The sequence below is a fragment of the Pseudophryne corroboree genome, chromosome 4 (assembly GCF_028390025.1).
Source record: "Pseudophryne corroboree isolate aPseCor3 chromosome 4, aPseCor3.hap2, whole genome shotgun sequence".
NCBI classification, from domain to species: Eukaryota; Metazoa; Chordata; class Amphibia; order Anura; family Myobatrachidae; genus Pseudophryne; species Pseudophryne corroboree.
Window position 1 is genome coordinate 246901427 of NC_086447.1, and position 27807 is coordinate 246929233.

General features: G+C 45.0%; 1 protein-coding gene across 7 annotated transcripts in view; it reads right to left on the reverse strand.

Annotated features, from left to right (window-relative positions):
- DOCK10 (dedicator of cytokinesis 10) overlaps positions 1 to 27807 on the reverse strand; it is a 691954-nt gene that overhangs the window by 297634 nt on the left and 366513 nt on the right. For 6 of the 7 annotated variants that reach the window (XM_063916012.1, XM_063916010.1, XM_063916014.1 and 3 more), the window contains exons 3-9: positions 23233 to 23322; positions 8006 to 8088; positions 6989 to 7061; positions 6688 to 6813; positions 6371 to 6505; positions 4805 to 4988; positions 2497 to 2585 (exon numbers count right to left, since the gene is read on the reverse strand). In XM_063916012.1, coding sequence (XP_063772082.1) covers positions 2497 to 2585; positions 4805 to 4988; positions 6371 to 6505; positions 6688 to 6813; positions 6989 to 7061; positions 8006 to 8088; positions 23233 to 23322 — 780 coding nt within the window. The remainder of the gene's footprint in view (positions 1 to 2496; positions 2586 to 4804; positions 4989 to 6370; positions 6506 to 6687; positions 6814 to 6988; positions 7062 to 8005; positions 8089 to 23232; positions 23323 to 27807) is intronic. The other variant, XM_063916009.1, reaches the window with a different exon arrangement.

Sequence of the window (27807 nt, forward strand, 5' to 3'; positions counted from 1 at the left end):
CAGACACCTATCTGCTCCTGACGAAGGTGTAGGTTATTCTACACAGAAATGCTTTGAGGTTTTACTGGAAACTATACAAAACCAGATCTCTCACCACTGACCATCTAAAAATCCGGACTAGTTTATACCTGAGAAGAGTCATCTATTTGGAGTTCCAGGAGTTGACATTCCACCTGCAGTTTGTAAGCAATCCCTTGCCAGCAGGATCATATGGTCTCTCCACTCATCATTTGAATCAAGTTCTCACGACTTGCTGGGTAATATACCGGAGATTTTTAACTTACTATGTGGAATCAGATGGACATTGTTTCCCAGAGAGACTAATCTATTTTAATCCTCAAATTATTCTGAGGAACTGACACTGCTTGATACTATCATACCAGTTCATAAGACAGCAGAGTTTATTGCTATTGTCCAGTATTGTCTTTTTATCAAAATATATATATATATATATATATATATTTATTTGTTTTTAATTTAATTGATGTATTAAATTTGTCTATATTCTAACCGCAGTCTATTACTTCTGTTAATTCATCCAGCAACCCCAAGCGCGGTTTCTTTCGCTATTTACAGTGTCTATCATGCTGCTGCTAAGGAGGGACTGCAAGTGATCACGCAGGACCTGTTCTACACATGTACAGCAGACCAGGTCCTTCACATAAGCAGATCACCAACCATCCGATCTGTACATAAACAATCAGGCCTGGTACAAATCCGAATCAGGCCCTATATCACTAATTTTCAATAAGCAGTGCTTTTTTCCAGGGAAAGTACTGGTACTATGAAAAATGCTGCCTGAACTGCTTATTATGGTCCTGTGGCCAGGTGTTTCTCTAGTAAATCGTGTAGGTGGAATTGACTAGTCTGGTGATACAAGTGTCAGGCAAAAGAGCTAGAATATACCCGCAACCACAATAGAAAAACTTCCTGTTCCCAGAAAACAAAATGCAATACTCAGTACAGCCGAGTACCACAGCAAAGAAGACTATTTGAGTAAGTGGTTACTAGAATTGAAAATTATATTTTGCACAGCATACATAAAATCCATTTACTTGATGTAATCTTTCATGGTACAATTGGATTGGCAGCATATTCTACATAGTAATAAATCAATTAAAACGTCACAAATTAACAAGAAATATTTTGGAAAATATGAACTAAAATAAAAAATGTAATGGTATGCCATTCACTGCAATTGCTGCCAACTCTTTATAGGCCTCTGGGTCATAGAAGCTTCTAAGTTGATGTTTAATTCTCACTAAAATATATATTTGTGCGTCTATCTAACACAGGGGTGGGGAACCTTTTTTCTACCAAGGGCCATTTGGATATTTATAAAATCCTTTGGGGGCCATACAAAAATGATCAACTTAAAAATTAGCCTGCCCCCAATAGATATGCCCCCAGTAGATATGCCGCCAAAAAATGGGTGTGGCCACATGCCACACAGAGCGTGTCCAATTAAAATGGGATGTGATACACATATGCCCCCAATAGGGCAGTGCCAGATGCACATATGCCCCCAGTAGTGCAGTGCCAGATACACATTGCCCCAAACATGCCCCCCACCCCACTGTGCTGCTCACTGCTGCTGCTGTGTATGTGTGTGTCAAGGGAAGAGAGTGCATCGTGCGTTTCTCCTGCCACTTACTGCTCAGCAGTGTTGTCACAACCCGGATGTGGGGGGTGCGGCCCACACCCGGGTGTGATGCCTAGGAGGGGTGACACCACACTGTGGGCTCCTCCGCAGTGACAGGAGCTGAGCACTGCAGTGTGAAAGTCATGTCATAGCAGAGGAGCCAACAGCGCTGCAGTCTCCGGGGGCAGCCCAGTACAGCCCAGCATCTCCGGAGATGCTGGGCACGCCCCCGGATAGATGACCCGCAAGACCACACCCCTTTGTTAGTGGCCACACCCCTTTTGTCACACGCACACCCCTCGGCGCGCTGGGATATGAAGGGTGCGCACCACACCCGGTGACGTCACTGCTGCTCAGTCCGGTGGCAACGTGTCTCAGCTGTCAGGCAGGGAGGAGAGAGCAGCTATGACGGGCGGCAGCGTGTAGGCCCTCAAACCAGCTGCCAATTCGTGAGCCAATCAGAGCTCATGGACTGGCAGCGGCAACTCCTGGTCCGCGAGCTCTGATTGGCTCACGAACCGGCTGCTGGTTTGAGATCCTACTCGCCGCTGCCGCAGGACATAGCTGCGCTGATAGCTGAGACACACCGCCGTCGGACTGAGCACAAAGGGGTAAGAGAGGCGCACGCTGCGCTCTCCTCTCCTGCCACACACACAGCAGCGGGTCGGAACAAGTGGCTTTGCGGGCCTTATACAGCCTGCGGACTGGAGGTTCCCCACCCCTTATCTAACACATTTATGATATTCCCTGTTCCTGTACAGGAGTCCCTTGCTGTAAGGTGTAGCTCAGTACAAATGTCTAGGATTTATTTGGTGTGAAGATTTGTATTATTGTTGTTGTTTGTTGTGTCTCACCTTTGCCAGGTCAGGGTGCAGGGAGTTGTCTGTACAGTCTGTTTCCTCCTGTTGAGTCTCTAAGTTCAGTATACAGTCTCCCGGATCACCTGGGGAAGAAGTTAAATTAAACATCTTACCTGAGTGATGTTTTCATTTAATGTTACTACTCTTATACAACATATTTCATTTACATTAAGAAGGGGGAATTCAGTAAGAGCAATGTGACATGTTGCCTGGCTGTGCACATTACCATCATTACCATACACTAATTTTCTCTAGCACCTCTAGTGAAGATACTAGTCATGATATGTCTTCACCAGACCATTCAGTCACTTTGCAGCCATTGCACTGACTGAATCCCGACAGAAAAGCTTCATAGATGGTCATTTAGCTGCAGATTAGCACCTGACAATCAACCCTGCAGTAAAGGAAAGTTATCCTAATGGACTCGTCAACACTGAACTAAACCCCAGTGATAGTTATGTTCAATGTGCCTCACAATATTCATCCCCTCAAAGGGGGAATTCAATTAAACACACTATTGAATAGTGCCGGGAATGAGTGCCCAGGGCTATTCAATTACCCACAGATTTCTGTTTGCACCCTCCTGAGGTACAGGCAGCAATCAGAGAAAACTACTGTCGTGATATGAGTTGCAGGCTTATCCCAACGCTCAGAGCCGGCCATAGGCATAGGTAAACTAGGCAATTGCCTAGGGCATTTGATATGCCTAGGGGCATCAGCAGCTTCTGCTGATTAAAATGATATGCAGCATGCCTATATTCTGTATGTAGCATTTCATGTGCAGATACAACCACAGTCTCACACAGTATATAGGCATGCTGCATATCATTTTAATCAGCAGAATCTGCTTGTGCATCCTAGCCACACAGCAATGCAAATAAGATGCATTTTCATAAAAAAAGGTGTCCGACGTTAGCATTGAGGCAAGATTTATGAGGACACAGCTGTATCCAATCAGAGGCAGAGGTCACAGTGTTAGTGGAAGTGTGAGTGCTGTGTGCATGTGAGTGGGTTGGTTGTGCAGTAGTGTTCAGAATATGTGTAAGGAGCATTATTTGTGTCACGTAAAAATGCATTAATAATGTGCAACATATGTGTAAAGGGGCACTGTGTGTGTAATGTGTATAAGGGCATTAATAATGTGCGGCATATGTGTAACAGAGTACTACTGTATGTGTGTCATTATGTGTATAGGGACACTAATAATGTGCAGCAAATGTGTAGGGGGCACTATGTGTGTCATTATGTGTATAAGGGCATTAATAATGTGCGGCATATGTGTAAGGGACATTATGTGTAAAAGGGCATTAATAAAAGTTGTCATAATGTGTAAGGTGCATTATGTTTATAAGGACATTAATGTGTCTCATATGTGTAAGGGGCATCACTTTGTGGAATTGTGTATAAATTCATTACTAATGTGTGGTATTATGTGTATAAGGTGCTCTACAATGTGGCGCTGCGTATAGAAAGGGCACTACTGTGTCGTCTAATGTGAATAAAGAGCAGTAGGGTGTGGTGTAATGTGAATAAGGAGCAATACAGTGTGATGTAATGTGAATAAGGAGCTCTACTGTGAGGAGTAACGTTTATAAGGTAAAGTGATACTACTGTGGGATGTAATATGAATTATGGACACCATCACATGATAAAATGTGAATAAAGTTGCAGTACTGTGTGGCGTAATTGGAATTAGGGTTAAGATTGTGTCGCCATGCCCCTTGCCAGCAAAAACACACCCCTTTTTGGGCTGTGCGCCAAATGTGCGAACTGTTTCTATATAAAATATAGGGGGTACAAACACCAAAATAAGGACTGCTATGGGTGAGGGGTGATGGTGCTGGGAAAGAGGTGCAAGGTCAGAGGCGGAACCAGCGGTGGTGCTAGGGGGCACCAGCCAAAATCTTGCCTAGGGCATCATATTGGTTAGGGCCGACTCTGCCAACGCTAACAGCACAGCACCCGGCACTTATGTCGGAAAACGCATTTTACCGCAACTAAACAGCATTATTTTGGTGCTGTAATCTGCATCTCCCGACTTAAGTGCCAGGCACGATGCGGCAAAATGAATAGCTCTGGGCACTCATTCCCAGCGCTATTTAATATCGCCCTCTTTTGCTTGTAGAGGGTGGTAGACTGGGTAGCACATCTTACTGAACTATTGTGGATGGTGATTTAGAAAGCTTTCCAATTCTTAAAATATTGCTCAGAGAAATAATGAAGTGTCACTGCCATATGAGCTGCAGAACGCAGATTCTTGTCTTTGAAAATATTTCGATTTGGGTATAAATATTTCTTGTACCGAGTTTCTGATCAGATAAATCCGTACTTCTTCTCTCTGGAACAGTTCCCTCTGGATTTATTTGTAAGATTTTGTTGAGCGTGGAAATCCAGTCATCCATATCCTGCTCGGTTTCAGCTGCCAGCACAAAGTATGTCAGATCATTCATTTTCAGCTCAAAGGCATGTTTCCTAAGCTGTTTATTCTGATGCAAAGAGAAAGGGGAAAGTCAGACCATTCCCAAATTAGACAGCATATACTATAAAGATACTTGTAGGTTTTTTTTTACATGACAACGGGATCTATAAGAAATTGTCATTCTGACTTCTTTCTAAGAAACTAGGGGCTTAGTAATACATCACTTCATATATATGCTAAAATACATATCTTCTAATAGAACTCTACCACATAACCTTTGTTACCAACCAATTACCAAGCATCTAGTACAAGTAAGAGCACAGAGGCCACATATGCGGTGATATGGGGAAACTGTCCCAAACCAGACACAACGCAAAATAATAATTATATAAAAAATGGATAGCAATATTACAAGTCGGTGATAGGCAACCCAATACACTTCAGGGGCTGCAAAAGTGGCCCTCTGACCTTCAATAAAGCTATCCATTACCCTTAATGTCAGTAATAACTTAAATCAATACATGTAATCTAAGAGAGAGAGTTTATCTGTAGTAACAATCAGCAGGCATTTTAAACAAGTGTTAAAAGCTGTAAGAAACAAGATATGACAACAAAGCTAGACTGAGCTGGGGACGCAAATGAAGTCATAGAGGGCCGCATGTGGCCATCACTGTTCTAGGTCATCATGGAAAATGCTGTTGCGAGACGACTGTTATCTGCTTGAGTGGGATCTCAATCAAGCCGCAAGAAATGTAGCCACTCCCCTGGGAGAAGAATAGCTGGATCTCATCCGATATGGCCACTCACATTTGTGGCCACATTTGTAGAGACTCAGGTGGAGACTGGACTGGCCTGTGTGTGTCAGCCTTAGGACACTGGAATCCAGCTGTTATCTGCTGTATTTGCATTTGCCATGCACATTGGTAGTATTCAGTATGTTTTACCGGTGGGCGGGATGCCGGCTTTCAATATCCCAACAGCGGCATCCTGGCCACCAGAATGCCAGCAGCGGAGTGAGTGCTAAGAGTCCCCTTGCGGGCTCGCTGCACTTACCACTCTATGGGTGTCGAGTACACCCACGAGTGGGAATAGGCCTGTTGTGCCAGGATTATGGCTGGTGGCATTGTCGGCTGCTGGGATTCTGGCGTTGGCATCCTGACCGCCTTTCTAGCGTTCGCCCCGCTGCCGGGCTACTCTTGGCTGGAATCCCGCTGTCGGGATCATGACAGCTGGGATCGCGGCCACCGGTAATAGGTATGTATTCCGTAGCATGCACAGTGCTAAAATATGCAAGATGAACCAGAGCAAGTGACGCTTTATAAACTCTACAAAATGTAAAAGGGAATCAATCATCTAACCGTAAAAGCTACAAGTAAGATATGATTATACAACAGAACAATACAGAATGTTCTCATACCAATGTGAAAAGAAGTGCACACATACACTAACCTGAATAACCCCTGTACAGGAGTCTAAAAATATACATCCTTTTGGTTCCTTTGAAATTTTTTCATCTTTATAAAAATTCATAATATAAGAATTATCAGACAGCTGAGTCAGCTGGAAGAAACGCTTTTTGAAAGACTGAAAGAAACAGAAAAATGTAAAATTATTGTATTAATAATAACAAGATGTCCGATTCAAACTCAGCTTATAATACAGATGAACACACGCAACCACATTCTACGTAATTCGGATAATACACAAATGTGTTTGGGGGCTGTGAACTCTACTTATACAAAGACAGAATAATATTGTCTACTTACGCGTACAGTAATGCTATTGTTCACAGTGCTATTAAAATTCCCTTTATACAGCCAGCCAGATTTGAAAACTCCTGAACCTCCTCCTCCACCGCCACCTCCTTTAGAAGACGAGAGGGACGTTGTATCCTGAATGAAATAACAACATACATCTTTCATGGAACGCCAGAACAATGAGTGCACGCAGCACACTACTGGAGCTTGTCACAAGTCAGTGAAGTTAGTTCATTGTTCAAGCAAGCATCTAGAATACTACAGTATGCTGTGTTTTCAGTTATACATTAAGGAGATCTACTTGGCTTACTTCATCCTTGTCTGCTTCTTCATGGTCAATTTCGAAGGAATGTGAAGGAAGCTTTTCGGTCTTTGGGTCATTTCTGTGCAAAATGAAAATGTCCACAATCTTTATCATTATCATCATTGTTACTGTACTTTGTTTTCTATTGTACAGTTGTATTTAGCACTGTCATTGACTTTGGGGCTGATTCCGGACAGATCTTTGTGCGTAGCCGTAGACACTAACAGCAAATGTTTGCATGCAGTTCATGCCCAGATGCAAATGAATACATCATTTTGTGGCAGTACGGGCGGTGTAATGGTTAGCATTACTGCCTCACAGCACTGTGGTCATGGGTTTGATTCCCATCATGGCCCTAACTGTGTGGAGTTTGTATATTCTCCCTGTACTTGCATGGGTTTCCTCTGGGTACTCCGGTTTCCACCCACAATCCAAAAATATATTGGTAAGTTCACTGGATCCCAACAAAAATTAACCCCAGTGTGAATGTGTGTGCGTGTACATGTGGTAGGGAATATAGATTGTAAGCTCCATTGGTGCAGGGACTGATGTGAATGGCCAAATATTCTCTCTGTAAAAGCGCTGCGGAATATGTGTGCACTATATAAATAACTGGTAATAAGAATTTTGTATGTGATTCCTATTATAAATTTGTCTGAATCTGTCTTTCCATGAAACTGGGCACTTCAGGGTGGGAAATGGGCGGCGCCTCGTGAGAGTGCCATGTGGTGGTGGAAGAGTATCTATAGCTCTATGGAAGGGAAGCCTGTTTCTTATAGATCACTTGCACCTAGCCAGGAGCTAGTGCTAGTACTAACGGGAACTGATGCATCAACTGGCGTAAGATCAGTGAGCGGCCCGGCTTTCTGTTAGCAGACACACGGACCCTGAGTCACAAGAAAAGCGGCTGTAGTTGCAGGCAGCTGACATATTTACTACCTAATGCTAATAAAACATGACGTGTGGTCACTACAAACAGAGCATAGATCTGCAAATAGATTTATAAAATATCAAAGTTCTTACAGATGCAACTGACGGATGTCTCCAGAGTATTGTTCATACTTGAAATTCACTACATGCAAATGGGAGTTATAATATTTGCAGGCCTGGGGAGACAAATAACTTTAGATGAAAAACATATGAGACAGTAAAACAAACTATACAATATTCTTCCTTGCCTGTAAAACAAACTATACAATATTCTTCCCTGCCGATACATAGAATATATTCTTGCAAACCAAATTAGTTTACAAAAAAGGATCATACTACAGAGGTACCTAGCAAGAATTAACCATCCACACAGAGATTCAGCACATAGGGGGTAATTCCAAGTTGATCGCAGAAGGAAATTTTTTTAGCAGTTGGGCAAAACCATGTGCACTGCAGGGGAGGCAGTTATAACATGTGCAGAGAGAGTTAGATTTGGGTGGGTTATTTTATTTCTCTGCAGGGTAAATACTAGCTGCTTTATTTTTACACTGCAATTTAGATTGCAGATTGAACTCACCACACCCAAATCTAACTCTCTCTGCACATGTTATATCTGCCTCCCCTGCAGTGCACATGGTTTTGCCCAACTGCTAAAAAATGTCCTGCTGCGATCAACTTGGAATTACCCCCATAGCACAAACCTAATGAAAAAAACTGCAATAACATTGGGGGTAATTCCAAGTTGATCGCAGCAGGAAAATTTTTAGCAGTTGGGCAAAACCATGTGCAGTGCAGGGGGGGCAGATATAACATGTGCAGAGAGAGTTAGATTTGGATGTGGTGAGTTCAATCTGCAATCTAAATTGCAGTGTAAAAATAAAGCAGCTAGTATTTACCCTGCAGAGAAATAAAATAACCCACCCAAATCTAACTCTCTCTGCACATGTTATATCTGCCTCCCCTGCAGTGCACTTGCCTTTCTTGAAGTTCTGGGTACCAAGCTCTTCTTGGCCAATCCGGAAACACGAGTATCGTTCTTACTCCTCGCCTTCCTTGACTCAGGGCATTGTAAATGGCCCTCAGTTCCAGAATATTTATGTGTAGGGAAGTCACTTGACTTGACCAAAGTCCCTGGAAGTTAGATTTGGGTGTGGTGAGTTCAATCTGCAATCTAAATTGCAGTGTAAAAATAAAGCAGCCAGTATTTACCCTGCAGAGAAATAAAATAACCCACCCAAATCTAACTCTCTCTGCAAATTTTATATCTGCCCCCCCTGCAGTGCACATGGTTTTGCCCAACTGCTAAAAAATTTCCTGCTGCGATCAACTTGGAATTACCCCCATTGAGACTAGAATGAGTATCACGAGTGCTTGAGACTGGAATTAGCAACATGTAGGCCTGAGACTGGAATGAGCGCCATGAAGGTCTGACACTGGAATCAACAGCATGTTGGCCTAAGACTGGAATGAGCACCATGAAGGTCTGAGACTTCAATCAGCAACATGAAGGCCTAAGACTGGAATGAGTGCTATGAAGGTCTGAGACTGGAATCAGCAACATGTAGACCTAAGACTGGAATTAGCACCATGAAGGTCTGAGACTGAAATGAGCACCATGAATTCTTGAAACTCAACTGAGCGCCATGAAGGCCTGAAATTTGTGCAATCTGCTGTCAGTTATGTTTAAAAATTTAGATTTTGCAGCTATTTTGCTTTGATAAATGTTTGGCTGCAATGGCCCCTAGTCCTCTGACCCAGAGTATTAGGATACCTTTTTCATGATGGAGATCTGGGGTTAGGGCCGTATTATTCATAAGTCTGACTAGACGGCAGCCTAGGAGCCCCGCAGAAACAAGGGGCCCATTTTTTTATTTTTTTTTGCTGAGGCACTGCTACCTGTGCCCTAGGGCTTAAACAGCTAAAATAAGATTTTACTCACCGGTAAATCTATTTCTCGTAGTCCGTAGTGGATGCTGGGAACTCCGTAAGGACCATGGGGAATAGCGGCTCCGCAGGAGACTGGGCACAATTAAAGAAAGCTTTAGGTCACCTGGTGTGCACTGGCTCCTCCCACTATGACCCTCCTCCAAGCCTCAGTTAGGACACTGTGCCCGGACGAGCTGACATAATAAGGAAGGATTTTGAATCCCGGGTAAGACTCTTACCAGCCACACCAATCACACTGTACAACTCGTGATACAATACCCAGTTTAACTGTATGAAAACAACTGAGCCTCTCAACAGATGGCTCAACAATAACCCTTTAGTTAACAGTAACTATGTACAAGTATTGCAGACAATCCGCACTTGGGACGGGCGCCCAGCATCCACTACGGACTACGAGAAATAGATTTACCGGTGAGTAAAATCTTATTTTCTCTGACGTCCTAGTGGATGCTGGGAACTCCGTAAGGACCATGGGGATTATACCAAAGCTCCCAAACGGGCGGGAGAGTGCGGATGACTCTGCAGCACCGAATGAGAGAACTCCAGGTCCTCCTCAGCCAGGGTATCAAATTTGTAGAATTTTGCAAACGTGTTTGCCCCTGACCAAGTAGCAGCTCGGCAAAGTTGTAAAGCCGAGACCCCTCGGGCAGCCGCCCAAGATGAGCCCACCTTCCTTGTGGAATGGGCTTTTACTGATTTAGGATGCGGCAGTCCAGCCGCAGAATGCGCCTGCTGAATTGTGCTACAAATCCAGCGAGCAATAGTCTGCTTAGAAGCAGGAGCACCCAGCTTGTTGGGTGCATACAGGATAAATAGCGAGTCAGTTTTCCTGACTCCAGCCGTCCTGGAAACATAAATTTTCAAGGCCCTGACTACGTCCAGTAACTTGGAGTCCTCCAAGTCCCTAGTAGCCGCAGGCACCACGATAGGTTGGTTCAAGTGAAAAGCTGATACCACCTTAGGAAGAAACTGGGGACGAGTCCTCAATTCTGCCCTATCCATATGGAAAATCAGATAAGGGCTTTTACATGACAAAGCCGCCAATTCTGACACACGCCTGGCCGAAGCCAAGGCCAATAACATGACCACTTTCCACGTGAGATATTTTAGATCCATGGTCTTAAGTGGCTTAACCCAATGTGATTTTAAGAAACTCAACACCACGTTGAGATCCCAAGGTGCCACTGGAGGCACAAACGGGGGCTGAATATGCAGCACTCCCTTCACAAACGTCTGAACTTCAGGCAATGAAGCCAGTTCTTTCTGGAAGAAAATCGACAGAGCCGAGATCTGTACCTTAATGGAGCCTAATTTCAGGCCCATAGTCACTCCTGTTTGTAGGAAATGCAGAAATCGACCTAGTTGAAATTCCTCTGTTGGGGCCTTTTCGGCCTCACACCAAGCAACATATTTCCGCCATATGCGGTGATAATGCTTTGCAGTTACATCTTTCCTGGCTTTAATCAGCGTAGGAATGACTTCCTCCGGAATGCCCTTTTCCTTCAGGATCCGGCGTTCAACCGCCATGCCGTCAAACGCAGCCGCGGTAAGTCTTGGAACAGACAGGGCCCCTGCTGCAGCAGGTCCTGTCTGAGCGGCAGAGGCCATGGGTCCTCTGAGATCATCTCTTGAAGTTCCGGGTACCACGCTCGCCTTGGCCAGTCCGGAACCACGAGTATTGTTCTTACTCCTCGTTTTCTTATTATTCTCAGTACCTTTGGTATGAGAGGCAGAGGAGGGAACACATAAACTGACTGGTACACCCACGGTGTCACCAGAGCGTCCACAGCTATCGCCTGAGGGTCCCTTGACCTGGCGCAATATCTCTCTAGTTTTTTGTTTAGGCGGGACGCCATCATGTCCACTTGTGGACGTTCCCATCGATTTACAATCAGCGTGAAGACTTCTGGATGAAGTCCCCACTCTCCCGGGTGGAGGTCGTGCCTGCTGAGAAAGTCTGCTTCCCAGTTGTCCACTCCCGGAATGAACACTGCTGACAGTGCTAGTACGTGATTTTCCGCCCATCGGAGAATCCTTGTGGCTTCTGCCATTGCCATCCTGCTTCTCGTGCCGCCCTGTCGATTTACATGGGCGACTGCCGTGATGTTGTCTGACTGGATCAGTACCGGCTGGTTTTGAAGCAGAAGCCTTGCCTGACTTAGGGCGTTGTAAATGGCCCTTAGTTCCAGAATATTTATGTGTAGGGAAGTCTCCTGACTCGACCATAGTCCTTGGAAGTTTCTTCCCTGTGTGACTGCCCCCCAGCCCCGAAGGCTGGCATCCGTGGTCACCAGGACCCAGTCCTGTATGCCGAATCTGCAGCCCTCTAGAAGATGGGCCCTCTGCAGCCACCACAGCAGAGACACCCTGGTTCTTGGAGACAGGGTTATCAGGCGATGCATCTGAAGATGCGATCCGGACCACTGGTCCAACAGGTCCCACTGAAAGATTCTGGCATGGAACCTGCCGAAAGGAATTGCTTCGTAAGAAGCCACCATCTTTCCCAGGACCCGCGTGCAGTGATGCACCGATACCTGTTTCGGTTTCAGGAGGTCTCTGACTAGAGATGACAGCTCCTTGGCTTTCTCCTCCGGGAGAAACACTTTTTTCTGGACTGTGTCCAGGATCATACCCAGGAACAGTAGACGTGTCGTCGGAACCAGCTGTGATTTTGGAATATTCAGAATCCAACCGTGCTGGTGTAGCACCTCCTGAGATAGTGCTACTCCCACCAACAACTGCTCCTTGGACCTCGCCTTTATTAGGAGATCGTCCAAGTACGGGATAATTAAAACTCCCTTTCTTCGAAGGAGTATCATCATTTCCGCCATTACTTTGGTAAACACCCTCGGTGCCGTGGAGAGTCCGAACGGCAGCGTCTGGAATTGGTAATGGCAATCCTGTACCACAAATCTGAGGTACTCCTGGTGAGGATAGTAAATGGGGACATGCAGGTAAGCATCCTTGATGTCCAGGGATACCATGTAATCCCCCTCGTCCAGGCTTGCAATAACCGCCCTGAGCGATTCCATCTTGAACTTGAATTTTTTTATGTATGTGTTCAAGGATTTCAAATTTAAAATGGGTCTCACCGAACCGTCCGGTTTCGGTACCACAAACAGTGTGGAATAGTAACCCCGTCCTTGTTGAAGTAGGGGCACCTTGACTATCACCTGCTGGGAATACAGCTTGTGAATTGCCTCTAGCACAGCCTCCCTGCCTGAGGGAGTTGTCGGTAAGGCAGATTTTAGGAACCGGTGGGGTGGAGACGCCTCGAATTCCAGTTTGTACCCTTGAGATACTATTTGCAGGATCCAGGGATCCACCTGTGAGCGAGCCCACTGATCGCTGAAATTTTTGAGGCGGCCCCCCACCGTACCTGGCTCCGTCTGTGGAGCCCCACCGTCATGCGGCGTACTTGGAAGAAGCGGGGGAGGACTTTTGCTCCTGGGAACCTGCTGTTTGTTGCCGCCTTTTTCCCTACCTCTGCCTCTGGACAAAAAGGACCCACCTTTTCCACGCCTATTTTTCTGAGTCCGAAAGGACTGTACTTGATAAAACGGCGCCTTTTTAGGCTGTGAGGGAACATGGGGTAAAAATGCTGACTTCCCAGCAGTTGCTGTGGAAACTAGGTCCGAGAGACCATCCCCGAATAACTCCTCACCCTTATAAGGCAAAACTTCCATGTGCCTTTTTGAATCTGCATCCCCTGTCCACTGGCGAGTCCATAAGCCTCTCCTAGCAGAAATGGACAGTGCACTTATTTTAGATGCCAGCCGGCAGATCTCCCTCTGTGCATCTCTCATGTATAAGACTGAGTCTTTAATATGCTCTATGGTTAGCAGAATAGTGTCACTGTCTAGGGTGTCAATATTTTCTGACAGGGAATCTGACCACGCAGCGGCAGCACTGCACATCCACGCTGACGCAATAGCAGGTCTAAGTATAATGCCTGAGTGTGTATATACAGACTTCAGGATAGCCTCCTGCTTTCTATCAGCAGGCTCCTTGAGGGCGGCCGTATCCGGAGACGGTAGTGCCACCTTTTTAGACAAACGTGTGATCGCTTTATCCACCCTAGGTGGTGTTTCCCAACGTGACCTATCCTCTGGCAGGAAAGGGAACGCCATAAGTAACTTCTTAGAGATTACCAATCTTTTATCAGGGAAAGCCCACGCTTCTTCACACACTTCATTTAATTCTTCTGATGGGGGAAAGACTACGGGTAGTTTTTTCTCCCCAAACATAATACCCTTTTTAGTGGTACCTGGGTTTATATCAGAAATGTGTAACAACTCTTTCATTGCTTCAATCATGCAACAAATGGCCTTAGTGGACATTAGACTAGACTCATCGTCATCGACACTGGTGTCAGTATCCGTGTCGACATCCGCGTCAGCCATCTGAGGTAGCGGGCGTTTTAGAGCCCCCGATGGCCTTTGAGACGCCTGGACAGGCACGAGCTGAGAAGCCGGCTGTCCCGCATTTGGCATGTCGTCAAATTTTTTGTGTAAGGAGTCGACGCGTGCACGCAATTCCTTCCATAAGTACATCCACTCAGGTGTCTGCCTCGCAGGGGGTGACATCCCTTCTATATGCAACTGCTCCGCCTCCACCTCATTATCCTCATCAAACATGTCGACACAGCCGTACCGACACACCGCACACACACAGGGAATGCTCTAACAGAGGACAGGACCCACAAAAGCCCTTTGGGGAGACAGAGTGAGAGTATGCCAGCACACACCAGAGCGCTATATAATGCAGGGACTAACTGAATTATGTCCCCTATAGCTGCTGTTATATATACTGCGCCTAAATTTAGTGCCCCCCCTCTCTTTTTTACCCTTTTCTGTAGTGTAGACTGCAGGGGAGAGCCAGGGAGCTTCCTTCCAGCGGAGCTGTGAGGGAGAAATGGCGCCAGTGTGCTGAAGGAGATAGCTCCGTCCCTTTTTCGCGGACTATTCTCCCGCTTTTTTCTGGATTCTGGCACGGGTAATTATCACATATATAGCCTCTGGGGCTATATATTGTGGTATTTTTGCCAGCCAAGGTCTTTTTATTGCTGCTCAGGGCGCCCCCCTCTAGCGCCCTGCACCCTCAGTGACCGGAGTGTGAAGTGTGTATGAGGAGCAATGGCGCACAGCTGCAGTGCTGTGCGCTACCTTGGTGAAGACTGATGTCTTCTGCCGCCGATTTTCCGGACCTCTTCTTGCTTCTGGCTCTGTAAGGGGGACGGCGGCGCGACTCCGGGACCGAACACCAAGGCCAGTTCCATGCGGTCGGTCCCTCTGGAGCTAATGGTGTCCAGTAGCCTAAGAAGCCCAAGCTAGCTGCAAGCAGGTAGGTTCGCTTCTTCTCCCCTTAGTCCCTCGCTGCAGTGAGCCTGTTGCCAGCAGGTCTCACTGTAAAATAAAAAACCTAAATATATACTTTCTTTCTAGAAGCTCAGGAGAGTCCCTAGTGTGCATCCAACCTCGGCCGGGCACAAAATCTAACTGAGGCTTGGAGGAGGGTCATAGTGGGAGCAGCCAGTGCACACCAGGTGACCTAAAGCTTTCTTTAATTGTGCCCAGTCTCCTGCGGAGCCGCTATTCCCCATGGTCCTTACGGAGTTCCCAGCATCCACTAGGACGTCAGAGAAAGACACTTTGCACTCTGCGCTGTAGCGAGGCACACCCATAGTCAGATGAGGTTTGTTTTGAGATAATAGGGGAAGGGGGTCAGTGGACCAATAGCGCATGATTGCACTGTGAGAAAAGAGATCAGCAGACTTTATTTCAACCAGGTATCTGTGTCCGTGTGAATACTGAAAGTGTAAATGATGGCATAACCTCTGCTTTCCAAACTTCAGCTGCAGTGGCCGAAAGACTGAAGTGTCGGGGGGGCCCAAAATAACTGAAAGTCTAGGGGCCCGACCATGGGTTAATACGGCCCTGCCTGAGGTGGAATTTAGCAAGCAGCAATAAAAGCAAACTTGTGTATCCCACATGGGGGGTCATTCCGAGTTGTTCGCTCGCAAGCGGATTTTAGCAGATTTGCTCATGCTAAGCCGCCGCCTACTGGGAGTGAATCTTAGCATCTTAAAATTGCGAACGATGTATTCGCAATATTGCGATTACACACCTCGTAGCAGTTTCTGAGTAGCTCCAGACTTACTCGGCTTCTGCGATCAGTTCAGTGCTTGTCGTTCCTGGTTTGACGTCACAAACACACCCAGCGTTCGCCCAGACACTCCTCCGTTTCTCCGGCCACTCCTGCGTTTTTTCCGGAAACGGTAGCGTTTTTTCCCACACGCCCATAAAACGGCCTGTTTCCGCCCAGTAACACCCATTTCCTGTCAATCACATTACGATCGCCAGAACGAAGAAAAAGCCGTGAGTAAAAATCCTAACTGCATAGCAAATTTACTTGGCGCAGTCGCAGTGCGGACATTGCGCATGCGCATTAAGCGGAAAATCGCTGCGATGCGAAGATTTTTACTGAGCGAACAACTCGGAATGACCCCCATGGTCTCTACCTTAGACATTTCCCTCATAGAGACGGAGATACAAAAAGCATTAGACACTGTAAAACTGCAGAAAGCATATTTCCACTAGAAAAAGTGATGCATTGCGTGTATGCGTCTACTCTGCTACTTTTTTTTTTAATAATGGTGATTTTATGATCTGCTACTAAATGAAACTGAGGATGCTTTACAAAGATTGTTGTTAACCTTTATAGACCTGTGTGCCAATGTTCAGATTGTTGATGTAAACACATTTATATGGCTAGCCCACAATAACCATGGCTTCAATTCAAAGCTGGCTTTTAATAGTGCCGCCTCTGAGACTCCTCAGCTCTTAATAAACAATGAGCGCCATCATTGTACTTATAGCAGATGTGCACATTTATAGTTTCTATGTAGTGGAGTTAAGCAACATGTAGCCCTCCAGCTGTGGTAGAACTACAGGTGTCAGCATGTCCTGCCACACATATAAGGTAGGGTGCCCTATGACTGATAGGTGATTATTTATTTATTTATTTATTTAAAAAAAAAGTAAAACATTTTTGATACCACACTTTACCAATAAATGTTTTCTGAGGATGCTGAGCTATCGTATGCTATACTCATCTCCATAGCGATACTGGCTGGGAGTGGTATAAGGCGACAAACCGCTCTGCCGCCAGTCCTGGTTCCCTCTGTGCATGTGATTTATAGCACTGTGCATGCTCAAAAGCTGAGAATATACATCTGAGAGTAGTAAACATGTGCGTGGCATCTCCACTTGCAGCTAAAATCTATCTGGCGCAATATGTATCACATGCTCTACCTGGCGCAGTGTGTATAGGAGGTTCTACCTGGTGCAATGTGTATAAGAGGCACTACTGTGTGGTGTAATGTGAATTGGCACTATTATATGGCCACACCCCTTACCCATGAAGCCACACCCTTAAAATTTTGCTGCGCGCCTACGCCGCTCACTTTCCATGCATGCATATAGTTAGGTCTTCTGAGCAGTAATCCCACCCACTTCACAGACTCCACCCCCTCAACAGACCCCACCCCCTATTAGGGCTGCTTCCATAAATTTCCTGGGCTGGTTTTCGATCCCAATCCGCCCCTGTTGTACTTCTCCGATGATAGTCACATGTAAAACCCCGAGTAAATGGATTATTATCAGATTACACTACTCAGTCATTTTGCATCTGTTATAAAATATATCAATTTCTATGGAATATACTATCAGAAATTTGATATCATGTAAGGTTTTTGAGATATTTTGAAAAATGTAAATTAAAAAAATTAAGTATTTAATCAGAGTAAGTGCTTGGCAAGACGCTCTTCTGCTTGTGCTATGGAGTATGCATCCTGCCCAGGGGTTCACTACGGCTGGCCGGCGGTCGGGCTCCCGGCGACCAGCATCCCGGCGCCGGGAGCCCGACCGCCGGCTTACCGACAGCATGGCGAGCGCAAATGAGCCCCTTGCGGGCTCGCTGCGCTCGCCACGCTACGGGCACGGTGGCGCGCTACGCGCGCCACACTATTTTATTCTCCCTCTATGGGGGTCGTGGACCCCCACAAGGGAAAATAAGTGTCGGTATGCCGGCTGTCGGGCTCCCGGCACCGGTATACTGAGCGCCGGGAGCCCGACCGCCGGCATACAGAAGACCACCCCTGCCCAGACTCCTCATCCTCTATATACTGTATACAGAATTCCCCTTCTCATGTTCCTCATTCTCCATATGCTGGTCTTGGGGTAGAACCCTCCTCTTAGCTCTGTATGCCAGGCAGTGTTACGCCATAATGGGAACAAACTCCCTTCAGTGCCTCTGGCCTATGCAGTGGATGTGAAAGAAACTTATGAAAGTATGGCTGTGTTGTTGAGGGAATCAAGTATAAGGCTCATGGGTGGAATCTTTGTTGTGACTCAAATATAGTTGCACTGCTGTTATGTTTGCAAGGTGGATTCACAAATACTGCCGGTTTCTGTGCTTTTGGGACAGCAGAGACATATAAATCTCTATATCACAAAGAAGTGGCCAGAGAGAGAAACCTGTGTTGCTGGAGAGAAAAACTTCAAGTACAGTCCATTGGTTGAGCTGCATAAAATCAATTTACCTCCACTTCACATTAAGATGGGCCTAATGAAGAATTTTGTGAAAGCTCTGGATAAAGAAGGCCAGGCTTTCAGTTACCTGAAGGCATATTTGTTGTCCTCCAAATAAGGAAACTATTTACGGATAAATATTTAATGCTAAATTGATGTAAATTGAGTCTGCTGCTTGGTCCTCCTCAAGGCTGCTGTGCCATTGTGAATAAACTATTGGACAACTATAAGAATATGGGTTGTAGAATGACACTTAAATTTAACTTTTTACTTTCCCAGCTAGACTTTTTCCTGAGAACCTGGGTAGTGTAAGTGATGAACAGGGGGGAAGATTTTAACCAAGACATTCTGACAATGGAGCATCGCTACCAAGGATGCTTTGACCCTGCAATGATGGGGGACTACTGCTGGTTCCTTTTAGAGAGACCAGTGAGACACTGTACAAATCCTACAGATGTAGACACGCTCATCGTGGCTACATCTGCCGTGTATGGGCACTCCCTGCATGTCCGCGAATAGCCATGCCAAGCTGTTTCTTTTGCCGCCCCCATTCATGCAAATGGCACGCACGCACCTTAGACGGGCACGTGGTCACGGCAAACTAGGTGCGAATGTGCCTAGATGTAGCCACTATGAACGTGTCTACAGTGGCATCATAAGAGGGGTACGGTGGGTGTGGGCCACACCCAGGTGTCACCAAAATGCCAGCTCCTGTGCAGCACCTGGCTCCTGTCACCTTGTAGGATTTGGCACTGCAGCCATAGCACCTCCCTGGGGCATCTTTTATTTCCCGAACCCCCGGAATGCAGAAAACGGAGCTTCAGGCCGTGAGGCCACTCCCTTCCCACTAAGCCACGTCCTCCCATGAAGCCACACACCTGTTTCTTGGCTGTCTGCACCGGGAGTCATCAGGGACAGTGACGCCCCTGAGTGGATACATCTGTATTAAAGCACAGTGACTATACATTTTATCTTTTATTAACAATTACATTATGGCTAATTTGGATTGTTAAGAGTTTCAGAAGTCTAGTTTCTGCATTTTGTTTAGCATTTCTGTAGTTTTATAAATGATTATGATGAGAATAATTCTATAGAGATTTAATTAGAGATGAGCGGGTTCGGTTTCTCTGAATCCGAACCCGCCAGAACTTCATGTTTTTTTTCACGGGTCCGAGCGACTCGGATCTTCCCGCCTTGCTCGGTTAACCCGAGCGCGCCCGAACGTCATCATGACGCTGTCGGATTCTCGCGAGGCTCGGATTCTATCGCGAGACTCGGATTCTATATAAGGAGCCGCGCGTCGCCGCCATTTTCACACGTGCATTGAGATTGATAGGGAGAGGACGTGGCTGGCGTCCTCTCCGTTTAGACACTTGATTTACTAATTTTGGGGAGCATTAGGAGTACTCAGTAGTGTACAGTGCAGAGTTTTGCTGATAGTGACCAGTGACCACCACTTTTATTTATAATCCGTTCTCTGCCTGAAAAAAGCGATACACAGCACACAGTGACTCAGTCACATACATACCATATCTGTGTGCACTGCTCAGGCTCAGGCCAGTGTGCTGCATCATCTATATATATTATATATCTGTCTGACTGCTCAGCTCACACAGCTTATAATTGTGGGGGAGACTGGGGAGCACTACTGCAGTGCCAGTTATAGGTTATAGCAGGAGCCAGGAGTACATAATATTATATTAAAATTAAACAGTGCACACTTTTGCTGCAGGAGTGCCACTGCCAGTGTGACTAGTGACCAGTGACCTGACCACCAGTATATAATATTAGTAGTATACTATCTCTTTATCAACCAGTCTATATTAGCAGCAGACACAGTACAGTGCGGTAGTTCACGGCTGTGGCTACCTCTGTGTCGGCACTCGGCAGCCCGTCCATAATTGTATATGCCAGTGACCTAACCGTGGTTTTTTTTTCTTTCTTTATACATACATACTAGTTACGAGTATACTATCTCTTTATCAACCAGTCTATATATTAGCAGCAGACACAGTACAGTGCGGTAGTTCACGGCTGTGGCTACCTCTGTGTCGGCACTCGGCAGCCCGTCCATAATTGTATATACCAGTGACCTAACCGTGGTTTTTTTTTCTTTCTTTATACATACATACTAGTTACGAGTATACTATCTCTTTATCAACCAGTCTATATATTAGCAGCAGACACAGTACAGTGCGGTAGTTCACGGCTGTGGCTACCTCTGTGTCGGCACTCGGCAGCCCGTCCATAATTGTATATACCCCCTAACCGTGGTTTTTTTTTCTTTCTTTATACATACATACTAGTTACGAGTATACTATCTCTTTATCAACCAGTCTATATATTAGCAGCAGACACAGTACAGTGCGGTAGTTCACGGCTGTGGCTACCTCTGTGTCGGCACTCGGCAGCCCGTCCATAATTGTATATACCACCTAACCGTGGTTTTTTTTTCTTTCTTTATACATACATACTAGTTACGAGTATACTATCTCTTTATCAACCAGTCTATATATTAGCAGCAGACACAGTACAGTGCGGTAGTTCACGGCTGTGGCTACCTCTGTGTCGGCACTCGGCAGCCCGTCCATAATTGTATATACCACCTAACCGTGGTTTTTTTTTCTTTCTTTATACATACATACTAGTTACGAGTATACTATCTCTTTATCAACCAGTCTATATATTAGCAGCAGACACAGTACAGTGCGGTAGTTCACGGCTGTGGCTACCTCTGTGTCGGCACTCGGCAGCCCGTCCATAATTGTATACTAGTATCCAATCCATCCATCTCCATTGTTTACCTGAGGTGCCTTTTAGTTGTGCCTATTAAAATATGGAGAACAAAAATGTTGAGGTTCCAAAATTAGGGAAAGATCAAGATCCACTTCCACCTCGTGCTGAAGCTGCTGCCACTAGTCATGGCCGAGACGATGAAATGCCAGCAACGTCGTCTGCCAAGGCCGATGCCCAATGTCATAGTACAGAGCATGTCAAATCCAAAACACCAAATATCAGTAAAAAGCCTCTTTTTTTCTTTGCGTCATGTGCTGTTTGGGGAGGGTTTTTTGGAAGGGACATCCTGCGTGACACTGCAGTGCCACTCCTAGATGGGCCCGGTGTTTGTGTCGGCCACTAGGGTCGCTAATCTTACTCACACAGCTACCTCATTGCGCCTCTTTTTTTCTTTGCGTCATGTGCTGTTTGGGGAGGGTTTTTTGGAGGGGCCATCCTGCGTGACACTGCAGTGCCACTCCTAGATGGGCCCGGTGTTTGTGTCGGCCACTAGGGTCGCTAATCTTACTCACACAGCTACCTCATTGCGCCTCTTTTTTTCTTTGCGTCATGTGCTGTTTGGGGAGGGTTTTTTGGAAGGGCCATCCTGCGTGACACTGCAGTGCCACTCCTAGATGGGCCCGGTGTTTGTGTCGGCCACTAGGGTCGCTAATCTTACTCACACAGCTACCTCATTGCGCCTCTTTTTTTCTTTGCGTCATGTGCTGTTTGGGGAGGGTTTTTTGGAAGGGCCATCCTGCGTGACACTGCAGTGCCACTCCTAGATGGGCCCGGTGTTTGTGTCGGCCACTAGGGTCGCTAATCTTACTCACACAGCTACCTCATTGCGCCTCTTTTTTTCTTTGCGTCATGTGCTGTTTGGGGAGGGTTTTTTGGAAGGGACATCCTGCGTGACACTGCAGTGCCACTCCTAGATGGGCCCGGTGTTTGTGTCGGCCACTAGGGTCGCTTATCTTACTCACACAGCGACCTCAGTGCAAATTTTAGGACTAAAAATAATATTGTGAGGTGTGAGGTATTCAGAATAGACTGAAAATGAGTGTAAATTATGGTTTTTGAGGTTAATAATACTTTGGGATCAAAATGACCCCCAAATTCTATGATTTAAGCTGTTTTTTAGTGTTTTTGGAAAAAAACACCCGAATCCAAAACACACCCGAATCCGACAAAAATAATTCGGTGAGGTTTTGCCAAAACGCGTTCGAACCCAAAACACGGCCGCGGAACCGAACCCAAAACCAAAACACAAAACCCGAAAAATTTCAGGCGCTCATCTCTAGATTTAATATAAATTTTCACTCACTTATCTTACTTTTTAAGATACAGGTTGAGTATCCCATATCCAAAATGCTTGGGACCAGAAGTATTTTGGATATCGTATTTTTCCGTATTTTGGAATAATTACATACCATAATGAGATATCATGGTGATGGAACCCAAGTCTAAGCACAGAATGCATTTATGTTTTATATACTCCTTATACACACTCTGTCTGAAGGTCATTTTAGCCAATATTTTTAATAACTTTGTGCATTAAACAAGGTTTGTGTACATACAGACAATTCATTTATGTTTCATATACACCTTATACACACAGCCTGAAGGTCATTTAATACAATATTTTCAATAACTTTATGCATTAAACAAAGTTTGTGTACATTAAGCCATCAGAAAACAAAGGTTTCACTATCTCACTCTCACTCAAACAATGTCGTATTTCGGAATATTCCGTATTTTGGAATATTTGGATATGGGATACTCAACCTGTATAGCTATTACGCTTTTGTTGTTTGTGTGTATCTAATAAATGTGATGTGATAGAGAAATGCAGATGTTTCCACTGAATTCAGTACCAACAAATTAAGCAAAAACACATACTCACATGCCAGATGCAGAGGTTTTTTTTAAATGTGTCGAATAGTGTTATTACTTTATGGATAGTACAATGTATTGTATTGGATTGTTATGTAAATGCTTCATATTTACCTCTTTCACTAATAAATGTTCAACCTTTTGATCGGCATCTTCTGGTACAGTAGAATGAATGGTTTGGCTCTCCACAGGAATAGTCTCCACCTAAGAGTGGAAAAGAGAAAAAAATTAACCATATACTTAAGACAACATGATTTATATATAATGCTTAGATGATCAATTAATAAGAGACACATAAAGGATTACAATTTGAGGTTGTGTCATTGTTAGGAGGAAGATAAACACATTTACTTACGGTACTTGTGCACCAAATTAGATCTGGAACGGGTGAAGGGTGGTGAAGTTAAGATGAGTACAGTAGGAACATGTTCATGGCACGGGTACATTCCCAGATACACAGTGCCAGATTAAGGTCCACATGGGCCTGGAGCTGAGAGTTATGAAGGGCCTATTGTGTGCCTTGGAAGGAAGTGTGATAAGCATTGTGGTGGTGTGACTAGTTATGTGACCATTTTGATGTGGGTGTGGTCTAGATAGGGGGTGTGACCTGTGCCATGAGTGTGACTATCACCGTGGAGGTCATAGCTAGTGCTTACCTTCAACCTTCAACCACTTAATAGTTAACTATAACAAGAAAAAGTTTGTGACCACCATGTAATACAGAGAATCAGTGACCACCATATCATACAGGGAGCATCACAGCGACCGCCATATAATACAGATAGCTGTATCAAAATACAAAGAAGGTGGAAAGGGGAGCAACGATGGGGCAAAACAGAGCAGTTGTGGAAAGATTAAAAAAGGTGGTGCAATACAGAGCTGACAGGGAACTGAGGGCTGCTGGGACACACTTACCGGCACAGACAACATTTACTAACAGACACATTTACTGACAGATTCCACTTACTGACACAAACGCACTGATACAGGCATACACACAACTTATTTACACACACACAACTGTCACAGACTTACTGACACATACATACTGACACAACTTACTGACAAACACTTACTGATACACACATTTATTGACAGACACAGACACCATTTACTGACATACACCTTTTACGGACACAGACATCACTTATTGGCACATACATATTTATTGACAGACACCCCTTACTGACACATATACAATTTACTGACACAAACACACAGACACAAACAGTCCTTACTGCCAGATACCACTTACTGACACAGTCACCGCTTACTAACACAGATTCCACTTACTGACACAAATGCACTGATACATACACAATTAAAGGAAGATGTACTGACTCTGAAAAAAAGAAACATTTTACGGTGATAAAGTACCAGCCATCAGTTGGGTCTAATGGTATATAAGAGACGTGGAAGAGTGTTATGACATATAAGGGCATATGAAGGAGTCTGAACGCATATAAGGGGCATCTGGATGGTCTGATCACATATGAAAACGTGCTAAAGGCGGGGTAGGGGATTCCAAACTGAGGCTTTTCGTCGTGACCCACATACCACCACACTGCAATCTACTCCAAAACAGCAACTCTCAAAACCAATACAGGATCATACATATTATTATAAGCATTAACTACTTAACTTCAAACTGTGCTCTCCATCTTCTTTACAGTCCTGGTGACTGCTCCCTTCTAGCTGCTCTACACTGACATTCCTTACACTCTCCTACATTATCCTGCTCCTTCCCTCACATTCTGGCCTGTCCTATCCTCCATTACCTGCCTTACTTTACAGCCGCAGCGCTCAGTAAATGCCAGGCAGAGCAGGTCTACAGTATTGCAGCTGCTCACATGTTTCCATGCCTGCCCCCTCTACCTCTGCAGGCTGCGCCGCCAGTAGGAAAAATAAGGGAAATAAGAAAATGGTGCTCTGAAAGGGTTAAAGCTCGTCTCTGCTTCAATGTCATAGAATTGCTTGTGTTATAGAACTTAATGTTCCAGCACATTCCTTGCTACTGTCCTTGTCTCTTATCTTTTTTATACCGTGTGAACAACCTCCCTATTTGAAATACAAACTTGCCCATATATGCATATCCTTCCACTGCGGCAGTTCCTAGCCAATCATGTTATGTTAGCCCCTTTTTGTGTTCTGTCCAATTAGTTATTGACTTGGGATATACACGCCCTAAATCCTTTCTTTTATATACTTTTGTTAAACGAACAATAAACAGTGTGAATCTTTACTACTTGTGTTGTGCATGTAACTTGTGGCTAAAGGTTTACACTCACGGACGTCTGAGAGGCCATCACATCGAGGGTTAAAGAATATAGGGGCAATCCTTTCAAGTGGGGGCTCCGTCCGCGATTCAGTGATCGTCCCTGGATGGTAAGATAGAGAATTTATTGTCTGTCTTTGCCATACGGGATTGCGGTCATACACTGAAGCTGAATCCGTGTCAGTGTTCTGGGAACACGTGACCAAACATCTTTAATGTCTGGGACTTAAAGATACGTCTGAGAAGGGACCAGGGGTCCAAGCGCAATTCTCCAAAGACGTTAGTATCTGGGATACTTAAAAATAGACCTGGGAGTCTATACATAACGTGACGTTAGTATCTGGGATACTTAAAATAGACCTGGGAGTCTATACGTAACGTAGAGAATACCTCGATTTGATCGTCTATATATTCTTGTATGTTTGTAGTGAGATAAGTTCTTATATTTGGTCAAACGGCTGGTAAGTTTTCGTCTGCCAGATATCTTTACTCAAACACTTTTCCTGCTTCCTGTTTAAAACGCTGTATTTTTCTGACATCTTGTACGAATGGTAAGTATCGTACACGTCAAAAGATTTCATGTTCTCACTATACAGATAATATTGTGATATTGTCAATGACTAATTAACTGGTTAGCTGATGCATGTATAGTAGAGTGTTGTAAATTTTAGATATTTTCTTTTAAAGTTGTACTGTTGATTTATATTACTGTCTGACAATGGGCTCTAGTCAGAGTAAAAAAAACTACATATCCCCCGCCCCTCCCTGGTGAGACATGCAAGATGTATGTCGCCCGCAACTCTACCTCAGAGTATTACTTAGTTAACCCATGGGTGGATAATTTAGCGGGATGGACAGAGAAAGCAGGACAGGACCCATTCCTACGGGAAGGCAGTAATTACCCTTTCTATATGGAGGATTAAAAATGTCAGTTCCCAACAGCACAGAAGCGAAGAAGTGAGAAGCTGTAAATCTTTGAAATCCCTCTCCCTCCCCCTTGCATTCCAATGTATCCTGCGCTTGAGGACACAGATCTCTTGGCAGCAGTAACCCTTTCACACCAGATGGGATCGCCTCCAACTCCACTGCTGGAGGGTGCGTCCACTAGCTCTATCCCTAACGCACCAGTAACCCAGAGTTTAGATAATAGTAAAACACTGTCCCAAGCCCACTATTACCCTCGATGGCTGTATATCTTATTTGCGCAAAGCTTGCAAAGGACGCAGCTATACACATATGAAGGAAGTCTTTAAAACCCGTGCTCCTTTGCCTGTGCTTTTTTGCCTGTCGCTGTAGCTTGTAAACAGAAACCTTCGGAGTCTGTTACTGAGTTTTGGAAAAGGTTTAAGGACTGCTGGACAGATGACGCTGGCTTACCTTTGCTTAACTCAGAAAGCTTACTCATTTCCACCTTCATTAACAACCTTCTGTCATAGTTTCTGTTAAGCAAAACGTCTTTTCCTGGACTTCTGATAGTACGATAGATTTTGAAAAAAAAACATCTGTATGAGAAAGAGGCTGCAGGGTGTTTTGATGTAAAGAAACCTGCACCCACTCATAACTATCAGAACTCCAGACGCTTTGACAGACAGAACCAACCCCGCAGTCAGGGAAGATTCCAAAGACCCCGCGCACTGACGGGGCCCGGAGGAGGGTATCCCAGCCTTTATTCAACTCACCCGTCATAGTAAAGATTCACCTCTGCTGCCACTTATTATAAATGGAAGTAAAATTCCCTTTTTAGTGGACAGCGGTGCAACAACCAGTGTTTTGTGTTCTGACCTATGCAGTATCCCCTCTCACCAGAAAAGATAGAAGGTCTCCGCCCCATGATACAGCAATTCTTACAACAGGGTATTCTCAGACATATTGTATCACCATACTGTACTCCTGTGAACCCTGTTGCCAAAGCTGATGGCAGTATAAGATTTGTACAGAATCTCAGAGCGATCAATCAGTTAATTGTCCCAATTGCACCAATTGTCCCAGATGTAAACTCACTCATTTCTGCAATCCCTGCAGATGCTGCGTTCTTCTCTGTAATTGATTTGAAGAATGCCTTTTTCAGCATACCTGTAGATTCACAGACACAATTACTTTTTGCCTTTTCTTTTGAGGGTAAACAACTTACCTGGTGCAGATTATTGACGCACCTGTTGTCTCCAGGCCACATTGGGGCCCTGGCAACCTCACCATGGTTCAGTCCTGCTACAGTATGCAGATGATCTGCTGCTCTGTAGTCAAACTGAGGAGGCCTGCCGAGAGGATGGTGTTTCATTACTAAACTGGCTTTGTGAATGTGGACACAAGGTGTCCAAAACAAAAATGCAATGGTGTAAAAAGCATGTTGATTACTTAGGTTTTGTGCTCACTCAGGGAGAGAGGAAAGTCAGTCCACAACGCATACAGTCTGT